We start from the raw sequence: 12,196 nt of genomic DNA, 5'->3' as shown, positions 1-12,196 counted from the left end.
GACTTTGGAGGGGATGCAGAGGAGTGTGACGTGGCGGTGTGAGGAAGGTAACGAGGGGTCTTTGTTGGGTTTGGGGATAGTGATGATAGTGCCATGCTTCCATATGTTGGGTATTATGTTGTGTGAGGAGCTATAGTTTGATATGTTGGTGAGTGCTTGTATGCCTTGCAGTCCAAGGTGTTTAAGGTGTATGTTGCTTATGTTGTCTGGTCCACAGGTAGATGAGTGCTTAAGGTTGCTAACGATTGCTTCGTCTGGTTGTAAATGAAAGGTGCGAAGTCTGGGTCTGTGGGGAACTGTCTCATACGTTGGATGACACGTCGATCGCCGCAATGGTGGTTTAGATGGCTGACATGTGAAAAGTGATTGATGTGAGTGTTTGCTTGTTGTTTGTTTGAAGGTATGGTGTCTGTTGTTGTGATGTCAGTGTGTGATTGTGTAGTGTTGCTGTTGGAGAGTGTGATGCTGTTTAGTGTTTTGCAGGGTTTGCTGGTTTTGTTTTGTGATCAAGTATTTGGAGATAATTATTCCATTTTAGTGTTTGCTGTTCTGATATTGTATTTTTTTTTTTTTTTTTTTTTTAGCGTTGAGTTCTTGTATTTGTTGTATGGTGTCTTGTGTATGGGGCATGTCATAGTGTGTTGCGTTGACCGATGAGGCCTTGAATTTCTGGTGTGAAGTTGGGGTTGTGTCTCTTTCTGTTGCCTGTAGGGATGTCTTTTGTCTGCATTTTGAATAATTGTACTGAAAGTGTGCACAGCGGTGTTGATGTTTGTGATGGATGTACTGTTTAATGTTTCAAAGTCGTGTTATGTTTCAGTTGTGAAGGCCTCTCAATTGGTTCTCTTGTAATTAGTGTGTGTGTGTCTGTGGCCAACTGGGGTGATTCTGGTTTTGGTAGTGATGATGATTGGGAGCTGGTGAGAGCCAAGGGTTTTGACCACTCTCCAGGATGTTGTGGGGGCGAGGTTTGGGGAGCAAAAGGCGATGTCTGGGGATAATGGGAGGAAGAGGGCTTGGTGTGGGATATGGGTATGTTGATGGAGACTATTGAATATGAAAAGATTATCTGTTTGGGATTGTAGTACCAGCCCCCTGTCTGTGTCAGGGTTGTTGACATCCCAGGCCGACGCCTTGGCGTTGAAATCACCACCCAGGATAATGTTGGGTATGTTAGTGATGTGGTGTGTTTGTAGAGAGTAATAGTGTGGTACTGTGTGGGACGACTGGGGGGGAATGTATGTATTGGCGATTATGTGTGATTTGTTACCAGTACGTATTATAATTAAGTGTATTTCTGTTGTGGTGTCTTGTGGGGGGAGAAATGACTTTGTTTTGCACTAGTATCTGAAATGTTGATGGGTTTGTGTACCAGGGTGTTATGTAGAGTGCCTCCAGAGCCTTTCTTTGTGCCTTTGTTAGATTTTCTTTAATATTTCTGCTTCACCCCATTATGGCAGATGATGTTTTTCGTCTTTGTGGTTGACAAGGGCACTAGTTCCTCCGATGATGTCATACATCAACTTTATGCTCCCTCAGCCTTGTTTCTATGCCCCTACTGGTTTCTGCGTAATGGGCTGCTTTGCAACTGCTACAGGGTATCTTGTATACAATGCTATCTTCATTTTGAGGGCCTTCTTTCTTTCTTATGTCAATTATTTTCTTACCTGATGATGTCACTATGTTTATGTTGGTATGGCGTAGTGCCTTTCTAAGACTCATGGCTATGTCCGAGTGTGATGCTATTAGGTACTAATCCTGTCTTTTTATCTGACTTTCCCCTTTCCATTATTTGCTTAGCTTTTTCTTTCAGTGTGAGTAGAAGGCCCTTGGGGTACCCAAGGTTTAGAAAGGCACTTATGAATTGTGGTCTAATTCACTTTGGAGATAATCTATGCTAAAAATCCTAAATGCTATTAGAAAAAATCCAATTACCACTCCTGACTTTGTTCCGTTATCATGAGCGCTGAAGTAGTGAATAAAGTCATCTTTGTTGGTTGGTTTTCTGTACACAGTGAATTTTGCTTGATCACTGGATCTTATAATTAGAGTGTCCAAGAAAGGTATTTACCATCATCTTCTTCCACAGTAATACCTTGGCACTTACTGTACATTATTTAGTTTATGAAGTAAATTGTCGATGTTGGTATTTCTGTGTGTAATCACTAGTACGTCATCCACGTATCAATATCACTTTGTACTTTTTGGCACTATCTTTAATGATCACTTTCAAGCATTTCCGTTTATAGGGAAGCCATCACTGGACTGAGAGCTGAGCCCTTCGCCAGGCCTTCGTGTTGGCGATATTCCTCTTTGTTGAATTTGAAAGCACTATTTTTTACACAAATGGATACAAGGATCCTGCAATCACTTTTTCTTACTGGTAAATCCTCCTCACTGTTAAGGTTTAGATACGTATAGATACTTGGATGACGTACTAGTGATTACACACAGAAACACCATCATTAACAATTTACTTCTTAAGCTACATAACGTAAGTGAAAAGATAAGGTTTAATGTGGAAGGAGAAACTGATGGTAGTATGCCTTTCATGGACACTCTAATTATAAGGTCCAGTGATCAAGCAAAATTCACTGTGTACAGAAAACCAACCAACAAAGATGGCTTTATTCACTACTTCAGCGCTCATGATAACGGAACAAAGTCAGGAGTGGTAACTGGATTTTTTCTAATAGCATTTAGGATTTGTAGCGTAGAGTATCTCCAAAGTGAATGGGACCACATCATAAGTGCCTTTCTAAAACTTGGATACCCAAAAGGCCTTCTAGTCACACTGAAAGAAAAAGCTAAGCAAATAATGGAAAGGGGAAAGTCAGATAAAAAGACAGGATTAGTACCTAATAGCATCACACTCGGACATAGCCATGAGTCTTAGAAAGGCACTACGCCATACCAACATAAACATAGTGACATCATCAGGTAAGAAAATAATTGACATAAGAAAGAAAGAAGGCCCTCAAAATGAAGATAGCATTGTATACAAGATACCCTGTAGCAGTTGCAAAGCAGCCCATTACGCAGAAACCAGTAGGGGCATAGAAACAAGGCTGAGGGAGCATAAAGTTGATGTATGACATCATCGGAGGAACTAGTGCCCTTGTCAACCACAAAGATGATAAATATCATCTGCCAAATCAAGTGAACCGAAATATTAGAGAAAAATCTAACAAGAACACAAAGAAAAGCTCTGGAGGCACTCTACATAACAAACAATAAAAATAATGAAAACAAAAGAGTAGGTGACTTGGTGTGGTTTCGCATAGCAGCGCAGATGGTCAGGTCAGAGAGGGTAAGGTAAAAGACCAGTCAGCGACCTGCAGATTAAGGATTATCCAAGAGTGCGATCCAACAGCCGGCCACGAAAGTCAGACTGACCAGGGAAAAATTCACTCCTCTGCAGAAGCCTCTGTGCGAAAGTTGTCAGGACTAATCATCTGTCTCAGACTCGTGTTTCTCTACACCACTTATATACATCCGTCATAATGTCTCAACAAACTTTATAGTGTTAAACCCTGTGTTCTTCCCTGGCACACATCAACCCACCCCATTCGTCGATGGGAGACTATCCTTGCTCATCTTCGCTTGGGTCATGTCCGCCTCACGCATGGCCATTTAATGAGCCACGAACCTCAGTCCGTCTGTTAACACTGTAACCGCCCTGTGACTATTCGCAGCCTTTTTCTTGATTGCTCGTCCACACTCCAACATCGTCTCTCAACTTTCTCCCTCCTTTCCTCACTACGTCGACCCCCACAGCTTACTCATTTCCTAGGTGACTCTCCCACTGTTTCTGTTTCCAGTATATTATCAGTTTTCTTACTGCTCTTCACATCATACATTCAGTATGATTATTCCCCCGCTCCCTTCTACCTTAGTTCCATATAGCTATGTTATATCTTGGTGCTAGTTCTTCCTTATTCCTTCCTTCCTTCCAGGTTGGAAAACAAAGAATGGACACTTAGACAACGACAAAAATCTTAAATGCAATTATAACATCAGATCACGATCCAAAACAGTTAGCATATTTTGCAACTTCTCCACAGCATCAGATAACGTAACTAGACATTTGGGTGATTTACAAGTCATTATGAATTCACTTTATCTGTTCTACTCATAGTGACAACTATCACTATCATTATCCCCTGCCCATGATACCTTCGAGTGGATGAGACTGTAAAGCCAGATCTATGGTATGATTAACATTTTTTTTTTTTAATGCAAGAAAGAAGGAACCAAAGGCCAGGAGCCTGTTAATTGTTCTCTCCAAGGGAAAAAAAAAAAAAAAAAAAAGATAAGAGAGCCAAATTCAAGAACTGTTCATTTCGAGATGCCTGGACACACAATGAATCACCATCATCAAGTGCCCTAACCTTAATCTTCTCATGGGGTAGAAATAGGAAAAAAAAACATCTAACCATAAATAAAGTATGTGTAAACTCCGCTTTAATGTGTCCTTTTCTACAGCTCCTTTGAACTTCATGCTTCTTACTGTGAGTGCGGCAGTCTGACTTGAGCAGGTGTTCTCGATCATACTGATAGCAATATCCATAGTTCTCACACTTAGCAATATACCAATCAACAATGTACTCTTAAGTGCAATCAGCTTTACTAACACACGTGCTGACAGTGGCATATTTCATCATAATGGATAACATTTTCATTTGGCAACAGAAAATTATTTAAAAATCGATAACAAGTGGCACAAATCAACTTATGTCACGAGTCAGTTTCCATCCAGAATTCAGTCAAACAAAATTCATAAGAAAGTTGAGGAAGGCATAAAGCAAAACGCAACAAAGAGTTTGAGAAGATTTTTTGATTGAAAAGAAATGTTACAGCATTTGATGATGTGAGCATGTGGAATTAATAATCCTTCCATTAACCAGGCGGGAGCTAGATATCAAAATTTTGCAAAAAGTGATCCTGGTCTTGGTAGAAAGATGATTATTGTTAACTTACTCCTCACACAAGGCTTACGTCACATAATAACTGATATGTATCACATCACAACTTGAAACCTACGCTCAGACAACAAAGCTTCATGCTGTACAACCCGTCTGGAAGCAACATTTATTCCCACATCAATCGCAATCCATAATCCATTCAATAGATATTTTTTCAAGGTCTCAGAAATGATTATGGTCTCCACTAGAGGAGACATTATCTCCTTTATCAGGCTTCAGTCTGTGTAAAAATGCACATTTGTAAACAAGTTTTGCAGAAAATAAAAGGGGGAGGGGAGGGCTGACAAATGCATATGTAGTACAGTTTTACATTATCGATGTTACAGATATTTTTATATTACTCTGCAATTACACTACTTGTATTACCATTTTATATTACCATTTTAGCACTTAGTAACAGGACTATATATCCATTATGTATATATAAATACACTATTTAAATTATCTATATATATGTAAGAATTAACATGGCATTTTAAAGTTATGTAACACATTTATCTCATACTATATCATTTTACACATACATAAACAGGTATATACCTGAGCCGTATGTTATTATTACTACTAAATCTGAGATTTATGAATATATACTATACATAGCTGAAGCAGGGAGTGAGTGGAAATGCTTTTTAACTGTAACCTAGCGATACAACACATTATTAACAATTACTCGACAGAGGGGAATACAACACTTAGCCAGTTTACTCCGGAGAATGCAAAGGTTCGGTCATTTTGAGGTGATTTAGGTCACATCAAAGAGTCTAGGTTATGAGAGGCACTTACCACATTAAAACAGCAATACTCGTGGTAACACACACGCCCCGCCACTTGTAATATCCTCACCCTAGTGAACCCGTACACGGCATCTTCTCCCATTATCTCATTTCTGGGTTACTGAAGATAAAGAGGAACGTAAGGGATACCTGTTATACCCTCAATATCTCCATAATTATTAATTGATGAGGAAGTGGTCGTTCCCATATTATGCAGTTTGAAGCAAAGGTGGGGCCTCAAGTGGCAACTCGAAGATGTTACTTGAATAAGAGCCAAGGAAAAAAAGATTTTTCAACAGTCAAAATTTTTGTCTACGTTCTGAGTTATTTTGATTTATCTGTGTCAACTGTTTATGCAGCTGAGTCACATGGTGCGTGGTGAATATGTGTGAAGGCTATAAAATTAGCAAAGGATCCTGGTGGCCTCATTACTGTAGACAGAAAGTGGTCGTGTCCAGAAAGCCAGTGTTGGATTTTTTTTTTATTATGGGCGACTTGTTATAATATCAATTTACACTCTTTGAAAACAGATAAATTGTGGATAATAATAATTTGAAAGTGTTGCAGATCAATATTTAATGTAAAAGTAGCTGATTGATTACCCGGTAGTGAGTAGTGTTGATCAAGGTGTACTTAATGTAAATCTATATACACTTGGTGGTATCTTTCTATCGGTCAGTTTATCTTTCCATCCATCCATCCATCCATCTATCTATCTATCTGTCTATCTACGCGTCTCAAACTATCTATTGATTCATACATCAATCTATATATATCTAATCTATATCAGTCTATCTACATCTATCTTTCTATCTCTCTATGTATCTATATTTAGTGAAAATGGAACAAGTGAGTGAATTAGTGAATGCTAGTGACGGTGATGGAGTGACTGGATGATAGTTGTAGTTGCACAAATGAGTGATTCAGTTACTGACAGAGATTGCGATGGAGTGATTCAGTGAATGATAATGATGTAAATTAACTTTATCTGCACTACATCCAGTATGCCTATAGCCTGTAATCACCTGCTAGTGACATCAGAATTAGCAATGACTTTACAAGAGAGAGAGAGAGAGAGAGAGAGAGAGAGAGAGAGAGAGAGAGAGAGAGAGAGAGAGAGAGAGAGAGAACACGGGGTGCGTAATAATTTACCCCGCATCTGCGGTAAATTGTGACAGAAGACATGCTGTCACAAATCTTTCAATAAACCTGACAGAAATTCTTTCATTTATTTTGTTTATAAATATAATTAAATGACACATTCTCCTACTTCCAGACAAACAATTGTTGTTTCATACCTTTAACCTATGATACAATGACGGAAAATATTTAAAAATTGTTACAGCTAGACCAGCACTCCCCTACGCTTGCTTCAAAAGGCAAATTTTTTTGAATGGCAGCTTTCAGTATATACATGATGTATAAATTTCATATTTACGAGGCGTTGATAGTAATAAGAGGCATACACATAAATGGAATGTGACTGAAGAAAGGTTTCATGTGGCTCGTCCACGGTTTCAAAACGAAAGGACGGAACAGTGTAAAGATCCTTTTTATAGTACGTACAGTCAACCGATAAAGTATAGCACCCCTGATGATCGATGGTTGTGAAAATGACTGAGTTTTGCAGAAGCACATGAAACAGTTAACATGTTGCTTCAAACAATATACCACCCAATATATGGCGATTTAATTGATTTCAAGTCCTAATAATTATCAAAGACAATATTTACACTTATAACTACAGGGTGCCCCATATACCACACTGCTTGATCCATGTTTCAGAATAATACGTGCGATAAGATGGCCGATACTTTTTTGCTTTACAGTACATACATCACGCACATAGCAGAGGAACTAAGTAACACTGAGGCGTCAACGAGAGGGGAAAACAAAACATCGCTGCTCTAAACCAGTGGCGACAAGAGGAGGAATGATTCTCTCCAATTACCATGCCTAACCATAACCATACTACTGTTCTTCAACACCGTGCAAAAAGCTATCCTAATACATGGCATGTCAGCTCGTGTAACGCTATCATAGCAGGCTTTGGCAACCTATATTAATTCCTGCTGACCAATGAATGTCTACCACTCCATCTCTGTTACCTGCTTCTAATATCTCATTCTCACACCTCTGGCAGCACTACTAAGTATAGAGGCAGGTTCTCTCACAATACAGGCCACCTCTGTATCACTGCATGACCCTACTTCCTATACTACTTTCAATATATACCTGTAAGGACGGCGACCGTTCTTTTGTACGTCTGGTCATGTCCGAATAATACACACAACGAATACACCACTAAGGGACAACAATTACACGTAGATAAGGAAGAAGGAGAAAGATGATGAAAAAATGAGAGAAAAAAAAAAAAACACTTCTCCTCCTCCTAGCATGGGTATCCCCGACACTCTACACCCTGTTATACTTACTGACAGTTTATCTAACACTCTCATGCTTGTATAACTCACTCTGAACCAGCTAGCATCAGCTAAAACAGAATACTGGAGTAGTCCTGATAATGAGAGAGTTAATAATCTTTACTTTTTACTTATTCAGAGTTCCTAATAAGAACAAGCATTTAGCATGGACATACCCTCACCATTGTGTAAATAATATATAGATATGCATTAATAGGTGGGGCAATTTCATTCATAAAGTCATAAACCAGGACTTGTACACCATCTTCAAGAAGTGAAGATGATCCAGCAAGTAGTTTCCAAGATACAGCCGTTTACAGATTTGTTTACTTATATGGAAATAGCTCGTAAAATGCTTACAATGTGTCAATTTCATATATAAGGACATAAACTAGGACTCATACTCTATCTTCTTTAAGATAAGAAGAAAACCTAGCACAGGTTTCCATAATATAACACAAGACAGATTTTTCCCTACATGGCCATAGCACGTAAATTACAGACAATATGGCAATTTAACATGTACGGGCATCAACTACGAGACATACTCTATCTTTCTGTGTGATATGAAGCCAATCCACCTGGTAGTTTCCGATTTACAGGCCCGGACGGACAGACGGAAAACACTACAGATTTTTCCTTATATGGTCATAGCTCGTAAAGTGTAGACAATATGGCAATTTTACACATATGGTCTTCAACTACGACACATGCTCTACAGACAGTATGGCAGTATTACATATACTGGCATCAACTACGACACATTCTCTTTCTGTGTGGTATGAAGCCAATCCACCTAGAAGTTTCCGAGATACAGGCCCGGACGGAAAGACGGACAGACGGACGTACGGATGGACAGGGACGAGTCCTATATCCCCACCATGTGGAATAATAGTGGGGATAACAAGAGGAAAAAGGGAGGATAATGAGACACGGATGAAAAAGAAGAATTCTTCAAAGGAGGGATTGGAGAAGAATGATCAGAACAGCGCTCCACTTTGGATAAAAACTCCTGATAGTCTCAACGCCGCACTACTCTCTAAATCATTGAGCCAAGAGTCGTATATTTAATTTTATTGTTACCAACACCTGACGATTTTATTTATTCTAAAAGCAGCCTTTCCATCTTGTGAGAGTAAATGATATAGTCTTCGTTAATCCATTCTCCCGCAGGGCTTTATCATCAACTGTATGAAATCATCTGGAGTCAGCAAGAATAAACGACAGATCTAAACGAGAACAAACTGACCTAGAAGAAGAAGCGGGAGGAGCAGGAGGGGAAAAAAGAATGAACGAACCCCGCTTCTAGAATAGGAACTCTTAGCAGTTTGCACTCTGTGATACTTCCCGAAGCTTTGTTCGTTCTCCGGTACCTGAGCCATAACTTCTCTCATTCCCTCCTCGGTTTCTTGCTCGCTTTCACTCTCTCTAATGTCGTCGTTCCTGGCACTAGATTTGGACTCATTGTCATTTTGTGTAGCTATAATTTCACTCCTGCTTTTACTCATTATATTTTCATCTTCATTTTCACTAGATTTATTTTCATCTTTACTTTTATTAGCTTTACTTTCATCCTCACTCTCACTCCCGTCACTTTCACTCTCATGGTCAGTGTGGCTCTGATGATGTGTATGAGCCTGATGACCTAACTGGCTCTGACTGGATGTATGATCCTGGTGACTCGAATGCTTCATATGGTCTGTATGATGCTGATGACCTGACTGGCTCCCATGGTGCGTATGGTCCTGTGGTTCTGGATGGTGTGTACGTCTGGGTCTGTGGCAGGCGTTTAGGTATGGGCCGACGCAAGCTGCGTACGCCATCACGTGAGCCACGTACGTCTGCTCGTGTACGCGATGGAACAGGTGACTCATTGGCCCTGGAAAATACAAGACAAAAAACAACTTTGATAGCCGCATCCACCACTGCAATATCGTAAGGGGAACGAAACTATTATTCATGGGGAAAGTGAAGGGGTGAGCCCCAGGGGACACACCCTTAATAGACTGGTCCGGGTCTACTGGTGTACAAAATTTCGTGTGCCTAGGTAAAAACTATTGTGTTGTTCCCCCTGAAGGCAGTCGCCTCCCCGAAGGGGATGGCAACTGGGGGTCTCTAAAATGTGGCCGGTGTGAACGTGTACCAGTATGAAAAATTAAAACTATGGCAGTGCATGAAAAATTTGGCCAGGTTCCCTGGTGGTTACCCACTCCACGATACGTGGCTTTCGGGGTCTCACCATGCCTAAAATGTGAACTCAGCAAAGATTTACTACTGTGCAAAACCCCATGCCTTTAGGTAAAAAAAAAAAAAAAAAAAAACTATGACGTTGTACCCCCTGGGGCTGCCCTCCACTCCTCTGATCGTAGGGGGTGGCCTAAAATGTCTTGGGGTAAATCCGTACAATTATGCAAAATTTCGTGTTCATGGGTTAAAAACTATGGCCGTACATCATAGCTTTGCCGGGACCCCCAGGGACCGCCTCTCCCCTGGAAGGGGCGACCCTCTGTTCTTTCACCTTTCCCGAAACATGTCCTGGTTGAACATTCATCAGTTTGTAAACTTTTATATTCTTCAGTTGGAAACTTCGGCTATGTATAACGACTTTGGCCGAGACCACCGTGGCCCTCAGGGGCAGCGCCAAGCTTATAACCTGAAAAAAAAAAAAAAAAAAAAAACTGTTCCTCGGTATAAACCCTGGCCATGCCTACAGGCTATGGGTGGGACACCCAAAGGCATGCAGTGTTGGCCCTGGGAGACGAACAGTGACTAAACAGCTGGCTTATTGGTCCGAAAGAAAAAAAAAATCAAAAGTAAATAAACTGGTGAGTCCTTGGAAATATTTGAGGCTCTACTATGTGGCTCACTTGTTCAAAGAGAGAGAGAGAGAGAGAGAGAGAGAGAGAGAGAGAGAGAGAGAGAGTTGACTTAAATAAGCGGGTCGTCATTCCTAGGTCACAAAGCAGGTGTCTTCCTGGTCCTAGGAAAAGACAGTGGCTAAAGTATGTGGCTCAACAATTCTGGGGCAAAAATAGTGAGTTCATTAATCCTGCGGAAAACTGGGTTTAAATAGTCATGTGAAAAATATTAATTTTGAAAATCCTAGGGAAACAGTTGGTGCTTATTGTGCCAGGGAAACAAAATGCAATGTGTAATAAGACAAACACAATTTTTGTAAGCATTAGACACATCATTCGGCTATCCCCTTCATAGTACTACCCTAGTGATGGAGAAGAACGCCTTTACTTGGAGACAGTAATTTAACCAGGCTGTGGAGCTGCCCCCGTTATACATGCATCCCTCATTTCCTACCTTTCCCCAAAAGGAGGGTGGGGGACTGTAGGAAAAGGACAACTGCAGCCTGCAGTCCACCGAGTTCACGTCAGTATAAGCCTGGGGTCACAATAACAGTGAAATACTCCTCTCGTGCACCTACACATTTGTTCCTGCCGGCAATGGAATCATCACTGGAATATTATTCTTCCATCATGATTTCAAAATGGTTGTCTTCAGCCGTATTAAAACGATGTCCTTTCATCATAATGTTCGGTTTGAGGAACAACCATATGTCGCAGAAGGTTAAATCTGGTGAATAACGTGAACGTGTGGTTAATGGAGTTGGAGTTTTTTTTTTATTTTCTTGGCCAAACACTGCTGATAACGAGCGCTGCATGGTTGGGCACTATGTCGTGATGAAGCAGCCACGCACCATTACGTTTGCCATATCATTTGGATATCACTGCCTGATACAAACAATTCAGATTTTCCAGGCAAGTGATTGCATTAACAGCAGCACAGCTACTGTGTAGAGAAATTTTGTGTGCACAGTTCGTGAAATACAAGAGCAGTATGACCTCGTCTTGCGATCTTGATGACTGAGATCTGGGGAGCCCTGAACACTGAAAAAAATCAATGGTAGGTGAGCCACATATACTTATTCTTGCCCTTATTATGGTGCTGGTGCGAGGTATCATGTCTGTTGAAATATGGTACCTAATAGGGTGATTGTGGCTAA

At 40.4% G+C, this 12,196-nt stretch overlaps 1 protein-coding gene across 1 annotated transcript in view; it reads right to left on the bottom strand.

Annotated features, from left to right (window-relative positions):
• The window catches only part of LOC145394740 (alkaline phosphatase-like), a 315,874-nt gene that overhangs the window by 35,679 nt on the left and 267,999 nt on the right, over window positions 1-12,196 (bottom strand). The window contains exon 12 of the mRNA XM_080268520.1: window positions 9,555-10,060. Within this exon, the coding sequence (XP_080124646.1) occupies window positions 9,555-10,060 (506 nt within the window). The remainder of the gene's footprint in view (window positions 1-9,554; window positions 10,061-12,196) is intronic.

The sequence above is a fragment of the Coenobita brevimanus genome, chromosome 28 (assembly GCF_032717465.1).
Source record: "Coenobita brevimanus isolate Jiangsu-jjx chromosome 28, ASM3271746v2, whole genome shotgun sequence".
Classification (NCBI taxonomy): Eukaryota; Metazoa; Arthropoda; class Malacostraca; order Decapoda; family Coenobitidae; genus Coenobita; species Coenobita brevimanus.
The sequence above is the reverse complement of the archived record's forward strand: the minus strand, read 5'-3'. Positions and strand labels throughout refer to the sequence as shown.